The sequence below is a fragment of the Melanaphis sacchari genome, unplaced genomic scaffold, assembly GCF_002803265.2.
Source record: "Melanaphis sacchari strain LSU unplaced genomic scaffold, SCAv2.0 Contig43_pilon_pilon, whole genome shotgun sequence".
NCBI classification, from domain to species: Eukaryota; Metazoa; Arthropoda; class Insecta; order Hemiptera; family Aphididae; genus Melanaphis; species Melanaphis sacchari.
Genome location: NW_020271284.1, coordinates 323,774 through 348,300, shown reverse-complemented (window position 1 = coordinate 348,300; position 24,527 = coordinate 323,774). Strand labels below are relative to the sequence as shown.

General features: G+C 28.3%; 1 protein-coding gene across 10 annotated transcripts in view; it reads right to left on the bottom strand.

Annotated features, from left to right (window-relative positions):
• Positions 1-1,836: 1,836 nt before the first annotated feature.
• The window catches only part of LOC112597662 (CUGBP Elav-like family member 1), a 174,744-nt gene continuing 152,053 nt past the window's right edge, over positions 1,837-24,527 (bottom strand). For 3 of the 10 annotated variants that reach the window (XM_025343797.1, XM_025343799.1, XM_025343807.1), the window contains 11 exons: positions 22,505-22,630; positions 19,709-19,959; positions 17,079-17,205; positions 15,825-16,031; positions 12,005-12,076; positions 10,868-10,897; positions 9,413-9,451; positions 9,232-9,252; positions 8,693-8,863; positions 5,396-5,569; positions 1,837-2,118 (listed from right to left, as the gene is read on the bottom strand). In XM_025343797.1, coding sequence (XP_025199582.1) covers positions 1,991-2,118; positions 5,396-5,569; positions 8,693-8,863; positions 9,232-9,252; positions 9,413-9,451; positions 10,868-10,897; positions 12,005-12,076; positions 15,825-16,031; positions 17,079-17,205; positions 19,709-19,959; positions 22,505-22,630 — 1,346 coding nt within the window. In that variant the 3' untranslated portion in view covers positions 1,837-1,990. The remainder of the gene's footprint in view (positions 2,119-5,395; positions 5,570-8,692; positions 8,864-9,231; positions 9,253-9,412; positions 9,452-10,867; positions 10,898-12,004; positions 12,077-15,824; positions 16,032-17,078; positions 17,206-19,708; positions 19,960-22,504; positions 22,631-24,527) is intronic. The other 7 variants (XM_025343800.1, XM_025343805.1, XM_025343806.1 and 4 more) reach the window with 7 other exon arrangements.

Genomic DNA, 24,527 nt, shown 5'->3' with positions numbered 1-24,527 from the left:
CCAAACCATATACTGTCAGGTAGACTTGATACAGAACAATTGCCACGCATTGTTTTATACACACATACAAAGTATTACGGAAGACAAACAAATTAACTGATAAACATGAATACAAGACTTAATTGTACGGCATTATTACATGCAAATTTATTTGTATTAAGTATCCATATATTATATATATATAACTTAATAAAATGAACGGAAAAAAATATGTTGAAACACAAAAAAAACTTTTCTTTCACAAACAATAAGTGAACATCAATAAACAAAATATTACGTGTTTTATCTAAATGTATATAATAAGAGTCTTTAAAAATTGGAGGGGGGAATTATTGAAACAAAGTTAAAAAAAAACCATTTCACTTGGGCTAGATACCTTAACCTAATATTACATAACATAATATGGTCTAATGCAAAAAAAAAAAAACAAAACATGTTAAAAATCGCTTTAGCACCAAAACACTAGTTTTAAAAAATATTCAATAAATTTTGACTAAGTTACTATAGCTCACGAGTAGCAGTGCTATAATAATAATATATATTGTATATAAATAAATATATAATATAATTAAGTTTCGATGCTTTTAATTTATGGAAAAAAAATTTTTTTAATAATAATAAAACAAAACAAAATTAGGCTATTCTTATCACAATAATGCCTGTTAATGGTCGTGATGAATGATATCTTATAAACATTTATTCAACAATATCATTACTTTATATAATATAAATGCAAACAGGACACAAGACAAAAAAAAAAAAAGACAAATCTTTACAATCATGAAACACGTGATTTTTTTTAGTTTTTTAGTTGTTTTTTTTTTTAAGCACAAAGAACATAATATCACCTAAACAAAAATGTAAGTCTTTGTAGTTATTGAAAATGGCATCAATTGGAAAAAGTCTATAAAATTATTAACACATGCAAAAACAATAAATTAAAATTAATACTGAACAAAATTTAATTTTATAAGTCGTTGCAATTAAAAAGAAAAAACAAAACAAAACAAACATTATTATTAGGTAGTTATTACATATGACTTATATGAGTATACTATATATTTTGACCACTTATTTTTACAAAACTGTACGCAAACATGTTTTTTTTTTTATTTATTTTTTTTTTTTAATTTAACTACAGGAACCATAACTGGGCATAATTCAAATGTTTTTTAGTACATAGTACATTATTATTATTTATTAAATAAATTACATTTCTTTATGGGTATACTCTCTTAATACCCTGATTGCCGAAAAAATAATTTCAAGGGTATACATGATTAGTTCGAAAATGATAAAGAAAAACATTACACATTAATAATAAAAGAGCAGTCTAGAGATGTCATTTAACGATCAAAAAATAATTAATTTAAGACTACTACTGTTCAGTGTTAAGTGTAAAACCATACATACGAGTACATAGAGACGATTCGAAACGGCGTCCTAGAGAATAATAAAGAAAATTGGTCCTTTTGTAAAGAAATAAAAACGTATTATAGTAAAACAAAACAATAAGTAATGAAGAAGAAAAACATGAAAACAAAACAAAATTAATAATCTGACATTTTCCTTACACACCCATATACAATAAATTAGTTCAAACGACAATGTCAATATTTTATTAAGTTATGTTTCAATTTTTCGTAATTCAGTGGTTCTTCATATATTTCTTTTTTGGATTGTTTTACCTCAAACAATGCTGCGTTAAAAATATTTCTACTACTCTGTGTCATGTAGATATACAAATTTATATAATATATATATATATAAAAAAAAAAAAAAAAAAAAAAAAAACAGAAACAAAAACAAAAACAAAAACGAAACAAAAGTAAAAGAAACCAAGTATTATTATGTACACACATAACAATTATTAAATTTTATGTCATCGTAAACAATAACAATACGGTGTACGACACGACTGTTCATTCTTGCAGGGAACGAGGTACGATCGGTCGGTCGTTCTGTTGTTAGTAGTCAATCGTTGGTGCGGTTAATACGGCCTGGACGCCTCTTTGGGTCTCTTGAGTTGCACTTTCAGCCTCTTGTTGCCCACCTGATACGAGTTCATCGTCTGTATGGCCGCCTGAGCACTGTACGCATTGTCGTACGACACGAACCCTAGATATGCATAGACAGAGACAAGAAAAAACTGTGAGTAACGATATAATATCATAATTATAATCATTTATATATTTAAATGTGTATTAATCACAAATATGCCACTGTTACAGAGATTATCTATGTCGCGAGTGATAGATACCTATATAATAATTGTTAACCGAGAAACTAAACCGTCGATTGCGAGGACAACACAACAACGACGACGAAAAAAAAAAAAAAAATAGAAATATCGACAACGTGTCAGTATTGTGTAGTGAATTGCGTGACACGATAAAATAATAATATCACAAACCACAGAGTTGGGAAGAAAAGAAAGTCAATGATTGAAGTTTGATGGATGCATTCAATTTAAAATTAAAAAATTCATAAACGTCGGTTAAAAAAAAATATCTGTAAGGATTGTGAATTTAAAACATATTTTGTAATTAAGCTCATCAAAAATAATTATAGAGTAATTTTACTTATTGGTCACTTTGATACCCAAGTTGTATTTAATTAAATTTAATTATAATAATACACATATCAATTCAGTAAGTATTGATCAAAAAAAACAAACAATGCATACGTCGATTTTAAATTATAAATGGTATCTTTAAAATTATGAGTTGTTGGTTGTTATCATGGAATTATTTTGCCCAACACCGAGTAACGACCAGTAAAGCTGAACTTGATTAATTCGAAATTTTAATTGTCAGAGTATAATATTTCTTTATAAAATAAATAACACATTAAAAATTATTAATACTATTATATATATTACAATTAAACATAATATTTTATACTTGAATAATTAAAGAAATTATATTTCATAGATTTAAATTTTTGTTTTTTTTTTTTTTTTTTACATGCATAAATATTTTAATATTCATAAAATTATGTATAATAATTGCTAATTTTAATATGATACATGTTTTAAAAAATACATAAATAAAACAGACCAAAAATCAAAATTAACTAAAAAAAAAACTTGGTCGTTATTAAATATTTTGATTATTATTCCAAAATAAATCATTTTAAACTACGTTCTTTTAAGCATTAAAAAAACATTGAATTAAACAATATATATATACATATTTTATTTACATACTATTGAATAAAGAAGTCCGAGGATCGGACAAAAAAATTGAATTATAATATTCAATGACATTTTTCGAATTAACCATGCTCGACTATACAAACGGTTCGCAGTAGTAAATACAAATAGATACAATATATTGTTATGCATGCTCGCCGTTGTGTTTTAGGCGGATCCAGTACGACACAACCAACACGTCTCGCACAGAGGTCTATGCCGTGAATTATTATCGCATCTACGAGATAAAAACCACCCCCGCGGGACAATACTACGTTCGGGAAAAAAATATTACATTGTTCGTTGGAATATTTGATAAATATATATATATATATATATTTTTACCCAACAGTTGCGGTTGTAAAGAGACTTGAATGTTGTGACGAAAATCAATACCAAATTCATTATTTGCATCGAAGTCAGCAGACCACCCGCTATGATGCCACAATGACTCTGGTCGGGATTATTAGAAAATAAAATATCAATGAATGATTGAAAATCAACATTTTCTAAAAATTATTGATATGCTACGCTTACTCCACCACTTACACGATTTAGATATTGGAAATGAAAATATAAAAACTGGATTTTATTGACTATAAATACTATTAATGCGGACATCTGCGTTATTAATTATTATTATTGTAAATAGCCAACGAAAGAATAATACTTTTTGGATCATTTTAAAGGAAACGTTAAGAAATAATAAACGTACATTAACGAGTTTTAAGACACGAATATATATATTTTTGTCGTATTTTCGATGAATAACAAATTAAAAGACTAAGTGTAGTGAACAAAAAAAAGCTTAACAAATGTAGTAAGCAAAAACATATAAATTAAACAATGAATTTCGTTATACAACGGAAAATGTTGATTATCAAATTTTACTGTAGTTGAAGTTTTTTTTTTTGGTATAGTAGATATAAGTACACTTTTATTTATCATTCTCGCAGCACGAACCAAAGATTATTAATCAAGAAATTTTTTGTACGAATACATTCGCTATGACAAAACGTACGTACCAAATTACTAAGTATTTTGAAAATACTATTTTCTCACAAACGTATCTGTTTGCAAGAAAAGACGTATAATAATATACAATTATTTATTATAATGCGATTTATTGCCGATTAAATTCAGTTATTATTATTATTACTACCAGATATGATTATTAGATCAATACCGCTAAAAGCACAAAATAATAACTATATTCTGGAATATTGTAATCCACAGATTTATGAGAAGCATGCATTGATATAATAATTTAAGAGGACGCAATCACTTATGTTTTTGTCTTCTTTGCCTTGCTCGTGTGCAAATAATTTTATACTCCAGAAAATCCATGGACTGAACACAAGACTCAAAACGAAAGTTTTCTTTGGATTTAAAAAATAAGTAGTTAAATGGTTATTTATTATATCCACATAATTTAAAATTTAAATACGTTTTAATCAATTACATGCAGTTAATTTTAATTTATCATGGTCCCTAAGCTAGTGAGACAAAAAAAAAAAAAAAAAAAAATTAAAAAAAAAAGTTTAATTTTTAGTTGTTGCGTCTTCTTAATATTTGAATATTGTTTGTAAAAATATACTAAAATAGTATAGATACAGTTGCTAGTAGTTTTAAGGCATAATATCTATTAGTATAGTATACAGCATAAAACTGTTATTACTTATTATGATTAGATAAAACTGCACTACAGGCAAAAGCAGGACAATACATTACAACATAAAAAACATAATATGGTAAATATTTTAACTAGGGCAGCAATACATGTGCGCTTGTAGTGAATAGGAAACGTGGTTTAAAATCAGTACATTACCCGTTCCCGTTTCCCCCACCAACCAAAAATATTAATAAATAGTTTAAAGAATATAATTAAGAACCATATATATTGGCTGGTTATTAGAGTTAAAAATGTTTCCCATTAAAGTTATCGGTAACGAACCTCGCGCACGCACGAAGAGTCGGAAAAATCATCAATATTTCAATAAATGTGATTTATTCATGTGATAATTTCTAAGTCACAAATACAAAATTATATTGTATCGTTATAGAAAAAAACTGCATGTCTACGCTTTCAATAATTAAAATTAAAAAAAAATTAATATGTGAAAATGAGAGATAGATAAGTAAAATTTAACGCGTAATTTTTCACCGTTTTTTGCGTGTATAATGCGCACCTGCGCAACTTACCGAAACACTTGGACAGTTTGGTCTCTTTATCAATGTAAACCTTTGCCGATATAACGTTACCAAATGGTAAAAACATGGTCACGAGATCAGAATCAGCGAAATCCTGGGGGAGATGGTATATAAACAGATTGGCACCTTCCGGACCTTCAAGCTGCTTGCTGGACACTTTTGTCGCTAAACAAAATAATTACGCAACAACATAGTACATAACAAACGATACAACAAACACAACAGTATAATAGCATAACAATATGTTTATTTAAAAATAATAATGCAAGGGAAATAATCAGCCTGTCTAAATGTGAACGTGATAATATAAATAATTTTTTTTTTTTTTTTTTTTTTAAAAAAAGCGCATTATCAATTTTAAAATGAAGCCGGTTTAAGTCAAGACGATCACAAAAGTTCGTTAAAATATAATTAATAAATAAATAAAGCAAAGCGAAAATTTAGCAGCCAAATATCTAATAGGTATGAATAAAGTATGCATGGGCGGCGTGGGAGAGCGTGACGTTTATTATTTACCAGTGATATAACTGAATGACTGACAACCAATGTCAGAATATGCCTATATACTTTAAAAACATGCATAATGAATGTACAAGACAAATCAAAAAGCTAGTGAAACAAAACTTAAGAATTTATACTATATTTATGTAAAGGTATATACATTAAAACTTCGAAAATAATTTTCGTGGAGCTTACTGGTGCTTCTGGTTTTATTTAATGTATTGAATTATTTTTCTTTTTAAGCGAATACTTATTACTAACCATTTTACTATATGAAGTTTTGTTTTGTAAACGTGACACGCTTAGAAAGCACAAGCCTTTAAGTTTAAGTATTATTTTAATTTTTCGTTAAAACCATTACGACTAGTTTTGAGTGTAATTATCACATGACCAATTTAAATAAATTGATAGTGATAAAATAAAAAAGTATTTTAGTGAATCTAAATGTATCGTTTTAAAATTCTATTCTTCTCAAACATCTAAACGAAAAACTGCCATCATGAATACAACGATATCAATTATTTGGCACAACGAATGTAACTGATGTCTAATATACATTGAAGGTTTTTACGAATCTAGTTTAACCCATTTAAAAGATAAACACGACTGGATATAATATAATTATTTTATTTATTGATAATTCGTGGACATTAAACTAATTATTCTAAAAATATGCGAGACAGAGAAAACTGAATTCACTGAAGCGCTTTTCTTGATGGCGATTTGTTTAATTATTTAAATACATTTTTCTTTTTTTAAATATATAATTTTTCTGACATTATTTAAACTTTGTTTTTACAAAAAAATAAAAAATATTAATTAATTTACTTACAAAATAATTATTTTAAATGAAAAAATGTGATTATTTATTTTTAGGTATGTAGAACACGTTTATAACTTATGTTAAATTAATACATTTTTTTTTTCAAATAATATTTAATTTTATTGCCTAGTAATATAATTATCATTTAGATGGATTACGGTTAGCTGAAATGAATTTCGTAATTATTATTTGTCAAATAGAAATTACAAATACAAATATATTATTCATTTTAAAATTTCGAATACATGCGCTATGAAATTATTTTCAACTGTGAACCGTTAACACGAACATATTAACTATTATGATTATTATTTATCAATCGTAATATCGTTTAATTTATAATGTAATATTATTATCAACATTTTATAACATTAAAATATTTAATATTTTGTGAACATGTAAAAAAATATAATAAAATGTTTTCGGGGAAACAATTCTCTAAATCAAAGATGTCCTTATAAAAAAAATTTCAATCACAATTTTTAATTTTTTACATAAATCTTGATGTAATATCAAATTAAAATGAATTCAATAAATTAAGACGTTCAATTAGAATTCTATCTGTTGAAGATTAATATGTTATATTTGGAAAATTTACTTTATGAAAATACTTGGAGATATATTAATCAAGTTAAGTACTTTAACCATGAACCAAATAATTTATAGTTTAATATTCCTTAGTTAAATCTTGCACTTTATAGTGTCATAATTCAAAACGCTCCAAAGAATACTAAATAAATGTTATGTTTCTAAGAGTATTATGAACAATATATATATGTTTAATATTAAATGTTAATAAAAGTTTTATCATAGATATTGTACAGTTAAATTGTTTTAATTGTTTAACATTTACGCCTGTATAAAATATATATTAAATAGGTAATATCTTTAATCTTTATTGAATGGAAATATCGATAATTTGGTATCACGAGCGTATCTGAACAGTTATATTTCAGGGGGTTGATAAAAAATAATGACTATAGTCATGTATACCACAAGGCACAACAAACCAAACGCAAATAACACTTTTTACGTAATCGGGAAACATGAATGCGTACTTGAATATCAATTTTTGAGCAGTTGAATTTTTTCCACGATTGTGTCGTAATCACGTAACTATAATATTTCGTAATTTAGTATAAACGATCAATAAAACTATGTTTAAGGCATATTAGCGCGTGTACAAAAATATAAAGGAAACATTGTCATGAAACAATACGAAACAAAGTTACTAAAAGAGTCAGTTTCTTTTAATATCGTAGTACTCTCTAAATAAATTTTTATTTTTACTCATTTTTCAGACAATCAGAATTCTATTTATAAATAATATTTATCATATGTAGAAGGCCGTAAACAAATATGAATTTTTATATATTTAAATCTCTTAAAAGTAAAATGGAAGTTCTTTAACGAAAGCATGTACCCCAAACAAATAAATGTCTGTTTTTGTAATATCGGACATTGGGAATTGATTTTTTTCACGTTGTGTTCAACACTTCATCGATATTACACTGTTCTGTTGTCTATTGTACGAACAATAGGCATAGCCGCGATACTCGAGCAAGTCAATAATTTATTAATAATAAAAAAGTTTATAAAAACTCGTTCAAAACATCAGATAATAAAATAATTGTTCGCTTTTTGAGAAGAATAAGAACCCTGCCATCATAAATTCGATGTTTTTGAACGCAGCTAGTGAAATATAAACGCATTACTTCTAGTTGTCACGTTTACAAAAAAAAAAAAAGAAAAAAATGCTTCCTCAACGCGATACCCTATTGTTGTGTTATTTGATTTCTTTTTCAGACGAAATACGGCGGACAGTTTTTATTTTATAACTTCTCTCCTAAGTTCTTCGAATTATCGTTAAACGGAATGGAGGGAGAGGGTTAAACGATTGTAGGGGCGTATTAAATTTTGTTTTTTGTTTTCGTAAAGGTTGTTCTAATAATTTCAATACTCACGACTGTTGTTGTTATTATTATTGTTGTTCAAAAAGTATAGCGGCGAACTGGCCGGTGGTGACTGCGGCATGGCAAACTGGTTAGAGTTAAGGTCGGCCAGCGTGAGACCAAGTGCGTTCAGCGACGAACCGTATGTTCCGCCATTCGTGCCGTTGGTGCCTGCTAAAAGACCTACAAAAAATAAACACAACAAAACTGAAAAGATGACACTTGCGATTTACGTTTCTTGTTGTATGTTAATGAATTCACTCTAAAATAAAATTATCAGATTTATATTTGTTGTAATGAAGTTATGTATGATACTGTGAAAAAAAAATTGACACGCGGAGACAACAATATTATCGTACACTTTTATAGGCAGACACACACAAGATACGGTTATACATATATTATTATCTCACTTTCAAGTATAATACATTATCACAAATATTATATATTATATATAGAGTTATAAAGGAAAAGGAAAAACAACAATAATTTGATTATAAATACGATCACGCGTACACACACACACGCACACATATTCCAAAACCACTTACCAGAATTTTTCCCAAATAAAACTAGAAAAGAAAAGTATGGAGTCAAATAAGAAAAAAACAAACATACAACAAAACAATAAAAAAAAAAAAACAAAAAGAAACTCGAGGAGTATTAAAATTCAAAATAATAATAATAACCGAACATGGGAAACAAAATACAAAAATAATAAATTTTACAAACCTGCAGCGGCTGCAGACGTCGGCGACAAACTTGACAGAGCTAAAACACAAAAACTTTATTTTAAAAATGCATTTCAAAATTATATGTTATTATGTAACAAAGCGTTAATATGCAAAACTATATACTTATATAGGTTACGTGCTAAAGTTTCAAACACATAACAAAAATATTTATAATTATATAAAATATACATTTTTTTTTTTTTTTTTTTTTTTTTATGCAATTGTAAGCACGCTTTAAAATATTATAATCAAATATTTATCCCAGTTAAATATTTTCCAAAAACAAAACAAAAACATTAAAAGTCGTAAATGAATTTCAAACATTTACGTAAAATATGTTACAAATACAAACTATTGATAAAATACATTTCTAATATTATAACATAATACATCATAATATTATAGGATAATATTATTTGGTTCACAGGTATAATATTTGAAATATGTAATTAATACTTTCTATACATGATATTCCCCGATCTTTAAAATTAATGAGCGATACAAATGAATATCTTCAACAGACGTAAATTATTTTGATTATTCTATATAAAATATAGTACTATTTTACTCACACTAAATAATGATAACACCACTATTAAGTTAAGAAAAAAAAAAAGGAGCATGCATTTTCTTGGCCTGATAAGAATTATAAATCCTAGTATAAACTAATTAATTGAATATATTCATTATTTTTAGATGTATTTAAGTAATATATACGAAAAAGAAAATAATATTCTATGGTTATTAAAAAGGATGTAAAATAAATTATATTTAATTTATAATTTAACCATTAATATTATTTGGGATAAACTGAACATTTAACGAAACTATTTGAAAAGTTTTGATTCATTTAAAATAAAATATAAGTGTTAAGCTATGTTAACTAATTTACATAAATTTGTCAAAAGCTAATTTTTTTTTTTTAGATACTTCAATTTATTAAAATTTCAATATGCTATATATCTTATTTTATGGTACATTTAAAATGTTGCAAAACAATAAAACTATCTGCCACCATGTATATGTTAAATTATACAATGATTTGAAATTCAAGTGATTAACAGATATTATTAGATAAATAATTAAAGTATGAATATTAATCGTTTTCTAAATGTAATCTAATGCAAATGAAAAAAATAAAAGTAATGATATTCATCGATTTAATAATTATATTGAGTTTAATGTATGGGCCAAAAGATAACAATTGGACGGCCATAAAAATATTATTTAATCTAAAAAATAATAATAATCGAATATTTAAGACAAAAACGTATTAATTATTGTTACACCAAATAAAAAGAAATTCATGCAATTGCATTACATTAAGCAAAATTAACTTAGAAGTAATCAGAATATAAAACAAAAACAAACACATAAAACAAAATGGCCGAAAATAATTTCAATTAGAAAAAAAATAATTGACTCAACACAAAATCCGATAAAATAAACCAACCTGAACTACTTAGACTAGATGAACTGGACCCTAAAATAATAAACATGATTTGATTTAATTATTGTCTTTTGGAGATTTGCTATTTTAAAATAATTTGCATGTATAATAATCATATAATATAATATACTTCATTATAATTACATAGCTTTCTCGACCAGTTAAAGTTAACATTTTTAAGATGCCAGTATAATTTTTGTAATATATTATACGTCATAAATAAACAGTTTCAATAAAATTTGAGATGCATAAGGACTGTGATAATTATTTTTTAAAACTAAAATAGTGATGGGTTCCTCAGTAACACTGTAATAAAATATTAAAGGCGATGGCACATTTTTAAACATTTTACGCATATTCTGCACAAGTTATTATTCCATTTTCCTTCCATAACTTTGTACTAGCATAAACTTGCTGACGACATTCAAACTTTTGAGGAAAATCATCAATGCGAAAGTGCATTTATATAGTAAATTAAACGGAGTATTATTTCAAATCGACACATCTATTGTAACTAATTTTTGTCCACCACAAGGTACTACATGTAATTTTACGCAATGACCGATTTAGTTAAAATTTAACTATACATAAATCATTTGTTTTTCTGATCAACGTTTAGCCAAGTTAGCAAATCTTACTGATATTTGTCTTTTTTTTCATTTTAACATAATTTTTGACTTGATACTTCAAAAAAAAATATCGAATGGTATAGCTCAATATATATTTATTTTTTATACACGGAATATTTATTTCTTTGTAAAATTAAATATCTAGTAAACAAATAACAAAATAGCTTATAAAACCCATTAAAAATTTTTAAAATACTTTATTTTTTTATATCAATTAATGGTTAATAATAATAGCAAAATTGAATTTGAAATGTTTCATCGACCACTTTCTTAATTTGAAATAAGTAGTATGAATAATATCTTTGAAGTTTGTTATATATCCAACGCCTAAAATAAATAAAACTCAATATTACCGATTAAAAATCTAATAATAATAAAACCGATAAATACTGGTCAATCGGATTGTGTCCAAGTTGCTCTTCCACAAGTCATCAAATTAAATTGTAAAGAGATCATGTGATCGAGAAAGCCCAAAAAAAATTATATAAGATCATTACGAAAGGCGATTTACCTGTAGGCGAGACGGAATTTGCTCCCATCGCGGCTAATGTGACTAGATTCTGCATGTTCACAGAGTTGACTACTAGAAAATAAAAAAATAAAATTATAATATTTAAACAATAACAAACATTTCAATATAACATTATATTAAAACATGAGAACGCTGTTTTATGAAAAACACATGCCAAGTGATAACAAGCGTGTCTGTTATTTGCTACCGATCATGAATAATAATTAAATAAACGGAAGCCAAGGGGCAAAAAAAGGGCGCTGCTTATATCATATTTAAATAATATAATTCAGTCAATGGCGATGACACAAAGAGACTGCCAATCGGCCACGCGCTATACAAGGAAAATAACTTCCGGTTCAAGTATTATTATTATGATTATTATCGTTTGTATTATAATTTTGTTGCTCCCATAGTTATGACGGAGCGTCTCCGGATATTACCGGAGACATTTAAAAAAACAGCACATACCGAGACAGTGAATTTAAAAATTTTACATATCGATGGATTCCACTCAGAATTAAGATGATTTCAGATAGATAATTTTATCTATCTAAAATTCTAAGATAATACAAGACGTTATTTGCGTTTTTTAAATACAAGAATGTATTTTCCATTGTTAAACTTAGTGCAAATAACTCTTTTTTTCTATTTTCTTAATTTTCATGTACCGATAATTAAATAAATCATTTCAATCGCATGATTAAACATTTTTGCGTTAACCAACGTAAATTATTTATACTGTTGCAGTTGGGAAATATGGGATAAAATCGATTTTTCTATTTATTTTACTTATTAATTGTATCAAGTAAATGATAAAGGCCATTTCTTCTTTTAGAGAATATGATGCTTGGCATGTGTTACTTATCTCAGTCTTACTAATACAATTTAAGATACTATACTGATTAATACGTTGGTTTCTGGTAAAATAATATAAAACGGCGAGAAAAAAAAAAGTATAGTGCACCTAGCATATTACATTATAACATTTATAATGAACAACTGTTCAAACACATGATTATGAATACATAAAAGGTATAAAATAGTAAAAAATTAGTTATACATTTTGATATGGTTTGCTAATAGTTATTTTTTACTTCTATTTTATATAGTCCTTTCGTAAATAAATTCGAAAGCCGTTTTACTAATATATCGTGTTAGCATTGATTATAGAGTAGATCAGTGTTTCTCAACCAGTGTTCCGCGACCGTGGTATATGCGTATAGTATTATTGATTATTAATTTTTAATTATATATTAATATTAATAATAAAAAAAATAACAATAGCTAAAATAAAAATGCCTTTTTTTCTTTACTTCTTATTATTTCATTACTACTATAGTATTCCGTCAAACTGTATAATTATAAGAAATGCGCTGTAAGCATAAAAGGTTGAGAACCAATAGAAAAATTGACTATACTATATACCAGTGATTTTCAACCTTTTTAACAATGTAGCACACTTCTTCTTCTACAAAATTTTTGCGGCACACCAATAATCCGTATAATACGTGAAGCATATATTTTTATATATAATACATATATATATATATATATGTATATATACAAAATTAACTCCATCAATAGATTTATCGCGGCACACTTCAAAGGCGCTCTCGGCACACCAGTGTGCCGCGACACACCGGATGAAAACCACTGCTATATACTATAATCAATGGTGTTTGGTATCTAGTTAAATCGTGCATACGGACTATCATGGAAAATACTATTAAATTGATTTATTTTAGTTTACTAAAAAAACACTAATCTAATTACTATTATTGGGCGGCAAGGTATTGATATATTTTTTAAATGATATATTGTTGTTTCATGAATATTATATACATCAAAGTACGTAAATGCATTTTGCAAAATTTTCAAAAAAATATTTTCTAGTTTTTTTGTTGGTTAAATTCAGTCGTAGATCTCACTATAAAAATAATAATACGTATAAACGATTTTTGCGATCGTGGTTATACGTTACTACAAAATTACTAGGGGGGTTTATATGATAAAAACTATAGATATACCTAATCATATATTCAACAAAATAATCGTTTCGCTAGACCATGCGACAAACATGAGCACTGTCACCATCAAATTCTCACTCGAGATGAACGATAACTTAATCTGGGTGGTATGGTAGTAGGTTATTATATGTATATATAACTTATATACGTAATTGTGTAGTTTAGATTTACATCATCTAAAAAGCAATGACTGCTACCGCTCTGTTGTTTGTCAGGTAGAAATCCATTTTATCACAAGGTCACTCCTCCTTTACCATTAGAAGACATTAAAATAGAAGATTTTTTTATTGTGTTTCACTGCATTTACAATTAATAGTTTGTCTTATTCTTATGTTTCTATTAAATAATTTTAATTTTGCATGGGGCAATAACTGTTTTAAGCTGTTTAATATCTTCCACTCCCCAAATTTATCCCTCCATTTTAAATAGTTATTATTTTATTTATCTTAAGGTATTTTGTATTAGTTTAACTATGCCAACAGAGCTTTTTATCGAACCAAAAGTCTGTATCTTCGATTGTTGACTAGTTCTTTAATACTAGGTTTATGTTTACATTTTAAATTATGTTACAAATATAAGCGTCAACGCCATAAGAAGCTGATGAATAAAAACAACCGTTTTTTAACTTTTTGTTATTGGCTCTTATTCAAAAATAGTAAGGACAACGGCTTAAATACAATCGGCACATATTATTACATTAGCTGTACGGTCGTCACATGGTAGCTGTACTTGGAATTCGGGCGTATATTATTATTAGAAGCGCATCACGGCTGCGATATGCATTTAAAAGAAACACCGCACTGGTCGGTCGAATGAAAAATGTGAAATGTTTAAATCGGCTCGTTTAAAAAAAAAGTTTACTATGGGAGAAAAGGAAGAAAAATAGAGTTCTAACTAAGTGTTGCCTCGCAGGTAAACAAGGGAAATGAAATATTTATATATATGTATATAAAATAATAGGTACAAAGTTTTAATACTATATCATCAAAAATTAAAATAAATTTAAACTTCTCATTTGCACACAAATAAAATTAAAATTATTTTGTAAAAATTATAAATAATTTATTTTACTTTATGTGCATTTATTTAAGTAGTTTGATACTTATACTAACTATACTAAGCATATCATTCATCTCAGTATTCCATTTTTAGTTTACTCAAATAACTATAATTTTTTATTTAAATTCAAAATTCATCACAAGTTATGTTATGAATAATATAATAATGTTAATAAAATATTTCAATTTTAACCGTAATGTACTGAATCAAAATGATTTCAACTGCATATAATATAATATAAATATAAATATATACAGTTTCGCTAAACAACATCAATCCATCGATAATAAATGGAATTTTATTAACTGGATCGTGGTAATAAAATCACTTGGAAATATTAAATTAAGTAAAATGTAATACGAAATATGTAGGACATAAACATGTCGTATTCTATCTTAATTTAACAATAATTAATTTACTTGACATCTAAGTAGAAACTGTAATGTTGGTAATTAACAAGGAATATTGAAATAACAATCATTAACGTAAATGAATTCTCATTTCGTGGCCAAAGGCTGAAAACAGCATTTATAATATTTAATTGAATCGTAGAACAGTAATTATATAACTACAATAACAGTTGTTTTTATTGTTATTATTTTATCACGACACGGATGATATGATGCACTTATGTTATAATAACGGCAGATACACAACATTTCACACGATAACAATATAAAAACATTACACGATAATAATAAAATTATTTGATTATTTGTAGAACAACTTACTAGGGTTTCCAACGGATAAATTGGCAAGTGTTGACAAGTTCTGTAAGTTTCCGGGGTTCAGGTCTCCTAGACTCGGCGGTGACGCAGACAAATTCTGGTAGCCTGTATAGAAAGGATCGGTGTAATCTAAACGCCGAGGTGAAACAGTATCTACATGTGTGGGATGGTAATGGGACGTCTGGACATGATACGGGGATTTGAGCGCACCTGAATATTGGGTCACATGAAATTAATGATATTTTATAACTAAAAAAACCACCCGCTGCACAGTAGCACTATTATTCTAAATATAAAATAGACGAATCGTATAAAACCACCACAAACCGTTTATTGAGTAACAATAAACGTATAGTATGATATTATAATGATAATGAATAAGTATAAGTAACATTCAATTCGTAAAATGGTTTTTTAAAATTAAAAAAAAAAAAAAAAAAACAATCATCGCGGGGACGAAAAACATTACAGATAGGTACACAGTATTAAGTAGCGTTTTGAATAAAACGTTGAAAAAAAAATTCAGTGAAATATTATATACATTATATTATTTTAAAATATTGACATATTTCGATGACCTCATAAAACACACTCATGTAACGGATATGTATACAACAAAACCATCATCGTTTAAAATTAACGAGACATTTCGAAAAATGTATATATTTTAAACGCTCAAGAGCATAATACTTAGCTGTCGTTATATTAATTGTAGTTTGACGGCTACAGGACGATGATTGCCATTTAAGTATTATCGAAACGACATTGACTGCCAGTAACAAAACGACAATAAATGTTTTAAATTATGTACTTTGGGTGTGTTTAATGAGATCGCCGACGATATATACGAAGTACAGTCCGAGTTATGTTTTAAATTTGTATGCGCGAACACGCTGACAAAATATCACATATTTGTATTTACATACGCTCAAATGTTCAATCGTTGTTTGTGTCCCGGCTGATAAGAAAGAACAATAAGTACGTACTGGAAACGAAAATTGGAACGTACTAATAAAATTTAAAAAACCCTTTAAATAGAACGGTAAAAAGCCTCGTAAAAATCAGGACTACAAAATATTATATACGGATCTCGATTCTTTCCACTAATAACTGAGTTATTCGAAGGAACGCGTAACCTATACATATCATGATTAGTAATATATAATACCTACACTTGTACGCGTCACAATACACCGGTAATTCGTCGGCTTTATCGTGACGTTTACGCACATGGAAAATTACACAAAGAAAACGCACCTGTGTTGTTGGTCAAAAGCAGATTGTTCAACTGATGGTTATTGTTGTTATTGGCTGCCACGGCAGCAGCGGCAGCATTCAATTGGATCTGCTGGAGCACTTGTGACGACAGCGAATTCGTGTCACTCTACAAAATCAAAAAAAAGAATCGTTAAGCATCCAAATTTTACAGTATTCGTCACTATCGGCGAAACTTCCACTATTGCAGTACGCTAAGAGGTAATTAGGAATTGTGAATAGAGCATGCCCGTCCGCCCTCCCAGGAACAACAAGGCCATGTCACCAAAAGCGTCCTACATCACTCATATAATATACTGATTTTAGAAATCTTTTTTTTATTTCTCATAATTGTTAATACAAAAAAATGTCGGTTAAAAATCAAAAACACATAAAAATGACGATTTTCCATTTGTTAATAACGATAAAAGCATATATTATCTCCACATATCGTTTAAATAATAATGCAATTTTAAATACGTATATTAATGTTATTTAGATCTGCTATGCGTGTTGTCTATAACATAGAAGGTGTTATGTTATTTTATTTTAATTTCAATAACAAAACAATAGAGTAGGTGTATATAACGTTGAGTAAGCCAATAGGAGGTTAAGTAAGATCCCACAATTTAGTTTTGATTAAAATTTGTCTAGCATTACAAAGTTAATAATTAATACAATTGTGCTTACGCGTGAATGATGTATTTACGTCAGAAGATGACAATATTAATAAGCGACACAATACTTTCATATTTAGATTAATGATAGAACGATATTAAACACGTTATTATGACTGGTTTAACTAAGTGTTGTAGGATTCGCACATTAATTGTCGGTCGTCTTCGGACTGGACTGATTTAGCTGAAAATCGGAAAGGGAGAAGAGCGTTAAAAGGTAATTTAGATGAAAACGCGTCAGTGATAAAATCAATAAAATTCAAGTTACTAAAGTAAACGCAATATATATTTGTATAATAATATAGTATAGTATAGAATATATAAAAAATATTAATCAAATCGTTTTTTTTTCCGGAGACAGAAATATGTTAAACGATTAACGTCGTGAAAACACCTTGCAACGGACTTTATGTCGCCTATAGGTTTTCTCTAAATTACGAATTTCATGAATTACCGACATCCATAACCCCCGGTGGTCCTCGAGTTACATACCTATAATAATATACTTAATGGGTTTCTAATTTAAAAATATATGTAGCTGTTTGCAATGAACTATAACCTATTTCAAAATAGTAAGTTGTATATTAAAAATATATAGAATACATATCATACATGGTATTAGATACAACTTGTATATTATTAAGTACTTCAAAATAAATTACTATGTTTTATGTTAATGTATCTTATATTATGGCGTAGAGATTATCAAACAAGTTAACTTTTCACACAAATTTGAAATTCAACGTTGAGAAGTAAGGAAGTTCTGATTTCATCGTCTACCGAATAATGTTTAAAGATTTTTCTTTTTATTGTTAACGTTATGAATTATATACAAAGTAAATAATATACATGGGCCGATGGTTTTTGCTTAGTCGTATAACGACAAACTCTTTGGTAAACATGACAATCCGGAAGTGTTTATAAAACGGATAAAATTATTTTGGTGAATTAACCGAACATGCAAAATACTTTTACGGTCAAAGTTTCCGCGGAGTAGCTCTGAATCACCAAGTTTATTACATTGCCATTTACACCCACGGGAGCATTCTGCAAGGGGTTAGTTTCAATACTAACTTCATAAAACGCGCATAAACACGGCATGCTGCAGAACAGTTTATAAGTTTAATTAGAAAATGATTAGGTACACGGTGAGGAGGATTTGGTCGAACGCCGTGCTGTGAGCGGATTTTGCAATCAACGTAGGCAAAGTGCATCATATATTAGTATATATAAAGTAACGAGATTTCTACACGATATAACGATATTTGCTGCGTTCGTACACAATAAACATGTATTATTATTATTAATATTAGGAACGTGTTAAATGAGTTACTATTCGCAAACCGTTTTAGTGCACTTCTAATCAATATTAAGTATAGCGTTAAATTATTATAATTCTGTAAATGCACGGGATAGAAATTGGTAATTTGTCACGAAACGTCAACTTAGTGAACACCGCCGCGAGAGTGGCACGAATAACTTTTTAAATTACCGTGATTATAGATGGATATTTAGTCAAAATGTCTGAGAGGAATCTCATGATTTTGTATATTAATATTAATATCAAGTTTGAACACCACGCGGGGCGTATAATAACCACGACGCAATGTCAAGTAATACCGTATAAAGTGCAACATTGGAAATACAATTTTATGTCATATTTTAAAAAGTAATTTCAGCATAGATCTAATCAAATCTCCAAAAATATGACATTAATATAGAGCGAAAGGCCTTCGGCTAAGTGTAAAAAATAAATAGTTAACAGTCACTGAAACTCATAGTATAGACGTTTGCACGACAGTAGAGAGCGTATATGACGACAGAAATTTAACAGCGATAGGTAAAAAACAAAACGGAGTTCGACTTAAACTCCATTCTCACCCTTAAGTTCACCAGCGGACAGTAAGTTTTGTGAAAGAAAAACGGTCGTGAATAATCGTATCAAATAATAATTACGTTCATCTGTTGATTGGCTAGCACACCTAGCGCCAAGTACTGAGCAGTGGGTACGCTGTTGCCTCCGGTCGCCGCCAAACCCCATAGGTTCGCTTGCATCTGCTGCATGCGTTTCTGGTCTTTTTCCTTTTGGGTATCAGCGAACTTGACTACAAGCGGACACGTACAGCCTTCCATAGTCTGTGAGTGATGCATACCCTTGATGGCCGCTATAGCGTTCTGTTTGGTCGTGTACGTGACAAATGCACAACCTGCAAACATTGGAGTTAAGTGTCGGTCAGTAATATATAAAAATTCATTCGTCAACATAATATACCGCGACAGGCTAACCGTGTTATACATACGGTGCCTACCTAAATGCTTACAGTAAACGAGACACATTAAATTATTTTAAATAATATGACGTTGAAGGAAATTGTTTTTAATATATTTATAATATGCATAAAATTATATTAGTCGATTCGAAATTAACAATAAATTATAAGTACATATAATTCTCGATCGCAATGAAAAAAAAAATATTTTTATAAATTTATTTCATTTTTAACTTCAAACATAACATAATTTATAGAAATACTCAGTACACACATAAAATAAATCGAAAAAATATTGCAAGTTTTTTTTTTTTTGAAAAGATTAATTATTTCTAGCAAAATATTATATAGGTACCTCGTTGTATTAACAAACACAGACAGCTTTTGAACTATAAATCCACATGGAAACATTTGAAAAAATACAATTTTTAAAAGTTTTTTTCGCAAGAAAACCTGAAAACTGAATACCGAATAGTTTATTCTGGACTAACGTAATATTCATGGTCTACAAGTTGAATAAAACCAAAATTTCAAGTTTTAAGGAAAAATATTAATTTTCGATAAAATTACCAGAACGCTACGAAAGCATAATAATTTACTATATTATGTAATACTAACTAGTTAGATTGAAAATTAAAGTTATTATTTATTATAAAATATACAATTTAATAATTAAATATTCGTTTAAATCATTTCAATCTTATTTAATTGTTTTTTTTTTTTTTTTTAGTTCATATCTATCTATTTATACAGAATTAAAAAAGAAAAAAAGAAAATACTGATAAATATAGGTTATTTGGCGCTAGTATAGAGCCTCTACATTATAAGCGATAATAAATAGTATATTTAATTTTTCTCTTCATTTTTTATAGACAATTTTTTTAATTGTCTAAATTGTTTAAATTAAATGTTTGATTCTGCGCAGTTATTTTAACAATATAGATAAAAGAAAGAACTCGATGTCTCAATTTTACCTATATCTAAAATAACCTCTAGATTAATTTTTTTTTTTTTTTTATTTAATTATAATAAGACATTCCTAGCCTATAAGGCTATCTACATCTATGGATAAATAACATTAATTTTTTTGACTAATTTTAACATGATAATATAAGTAACTACGAGTAAATTGTTAAGATTTCGAAATTATTTTTAAAAATAATATGTTACAGCCTATATGTGTACTAACTACTATTATAAGATGCTAGAATAAAAATCGATGAAAATTGCAACTGTCTATGGTGTTTTAAAAGTTGTAAATAATGCAAAAAGTTTAGTTCTTTTGTAGGAATTTAACGGGAATCTCCCACTGGATTTTCTGTAGCGAGGATTTGGTTTTCAATAGTTTTTACCATTTTCTAAAAAAAAAAAAAAACTAGAAGAAAATTTCCAAAATAACCTTATACTAGTGGTAGCATATGGGTTCAATTCCCTTATCTATATTGAAACTTTTTATACATTAATTTTATAAGAAACTGAAATCAAACAAAAAAGTCACCGTCATTGGAAATTCAATAAAATTATCACCCCATTTTAAATCTAAAATAAAAATTTAAAGCAAACACCGAATTATTTAAAACTTTAAGTATTAAATTTAAAAAAAAAAATAAGAATAAACAAAAATATTGAATCTATTCAAAATGGCATTAAGTACGTAAAATATGATATTGTGTATTTTATTATAAAGTAAGTATAACATGTCTAGTATAATAAATTATACTATATCAATAATGGTATAATATGAAATATTTACAGCAGTTGCAACCTTTTAAATGACTGAATAAAATAATATTTTTATAACACTGTTAGCTAACAACTACGGCGGAGCACTTAAAAGAATAAGTGCATTGGAGGAAATCTTATAAATATAGTGCCTTGGAAGCCAAAAATCTGTCCTTGGCGTAATCTTAAAAGATATTAATTCATTTTATTACAACGCATACAAACATCGTTTTCAACACGACAACTTAGTCATACGCACTTACATTAGTTATTACACGATGTTATGATAAAAAAAAAATGAAAATCACTCTACATTATGCAAACACCAATCCAACTATATCTCATGGGCATTTTACTACACAATGGTTATATAATATTATTATCATCCACGCGAGACTAATAGATATTCATAAAGTGAAAAAAGTCATATTATCCTGCGCGCTGAAAACTGAAATAGAAAACAAAGATGTATAGCAAAAAAAAAAAAAAAGAAAATAAATAAATAAATTTCAATAGCTGTTAACTACTATCAAAGTAGTAAAATATGTGTGTACACTATACCAATAATTATAATAAGTTAAAAGTGTCAAACATACAACACGTGTTTTTATAAATTAAAAATATAATGTAAACGTCACACAACAAGCTGTAGTTATATACAGTTTTGCTAAATTTTCACGATTATAATTATTATATACGTTTAACAAATATTTTTTTAAATATGTAAAGAGGTATATTTTTTTCAAACGAAATGGTTTACCTTTACTAACGCCATTCGGGTCCCGGAGCACCGAACATTCTTCGATGGCTCCAAAAGGTTCAAACATCAACCTGATGTCTGGTTCGGATATTTTTTTCGATAGCATACCGATAAACAGTTTTCTTTCTGCAACAAACACAAAAAATAAAAATAATTATTATAAATTGCTATATTCGAGTTCTCTCATAAAACGAATTGAATGATTAATAGTTTTCGTCATCGCGGTGAAAAAAAACTCATACGGTAGACAATGCACTTTAGCATGTCGGAAAAACAACAATCAGCATAGTATTTTCAAAATTGTCAAATCAGTTCGTGTTTCGCCTTACACCCTCCCACAAAAAAAAAATCACATTACTGAAATGCCAATTTTTAAATATAGTTTAACTACATTATTAAGTACCGTGAACGTTCACACGCTAAATTATTAAAAATTTGGTCACCGAAAAGCATTAACGACAAACGATCATTCGGGACCGTCGAAACCAAAAAGAGACCATGAAAAACAACGTTATACAATTTTATCGTATCGGATACGCAAGTGTATGATTTATCATTGTATACTTAGGTACATATATTATGCCAGTATACTATATATATATAAATGCGCGCGTATATCGCACGTCTACGATTCACGAATCCGAAAGATACCGAGGAATAATGGCTGCCAAATGATTTATATTAAGCACGGGCGAATGATCGCGGTGTTGCCCCATTACTGTAATAATATAGTATACATATACAACCGTAAGATATATCTTTATATATTATATTCTTGAACTCGTATTTATACCGCAAAATATTTCGGTTTATTAAGGAAGAGACGACCGTCGTCAGCGGTTCTCTCACTATACCATAATAATATGTGCTCTGTCGTTGTGCCGTAATCGTAATTATTTTATTTTTCCGAGTACAGTGCAAGACAGCGGTACAGGAGGATAAGTGGACGAATAAACACGTTGTTGAAATCTCGTTTTAAATTTAAGAAGCTGGGTAACAGAAGACTTATAAAACAATATGTAGGATCCTTCGCATCCCGTACGACAAGCGTTTTGTACACAGGAACTAAGCCATTATCATATTTTACGTCATCCCTACTAATCATCTCTTCGTCGTTTGATACTCTCAAATCGACCGTAATAATTGTTAGAGCTTAAACTCGTCGGAAGAAGAGGTTAGTCAGGGTAGTACTTTAGGGATGCCATATCTCGTAGAACAAACAAGCTTACGATATATATGTACCTATGTGTATATATATATATATATATATTCTTAAAGAATACGTAAGGATATTCTTGCGGGTTTTTCGAACGACGGAACAGTGTTAAGAAGATACTTGGCGAATAGTACCAAAAACGTGGCACAGACGATAATCAAATGCGCGACCACGACGACGACAAGAATGTCATATATTACGCACAATACTAACAGTGATAATATATAGCCAACTCTCCTCGGAACACTGTTTGACGAACGTATTGGATTTCACAAGTAGGAAATAAAAACAACATAAATTACTTTTAAATTCTCTCAATACGCGCGCGTGGTATATTGTATACGTGAACGGACGAACTCGGACGGAAAAGGGCAAACACCATGGCGCGAATTTACACGGCGTCCCCAGGGATACATCACGTCCCATCACATATTATTCTCCTCGCATCTGTTGTTTTCATAACCGAAAACCAATTATTTGGATAACCTCGAGCTGTAGCGGCATCGTGATTAAACGAGCTCAGCGATAAATATTTTCGGTCACCGCGGAGCGTGCTTTCGCTACCTCTCTCTCTATCCATCTCTTTCTCTTTCATTCACTCTTTTTTTCTCTCCATACGGTTTTATTTTCTAGTGCGAGGCCCCAAAACCACGCGAGCCGTTAACAATATACATTGCGCTTATGTGTATTCTCGACCCCTTTTTTCTCGGGAGCTTTTCAATAAACAAAAACCAGCTATTGGCATAAACGCATCTAGCTAAGTGGTTATTGTTGTAAAGGCTTCCTCTCCGTCATTCAAACCCACTC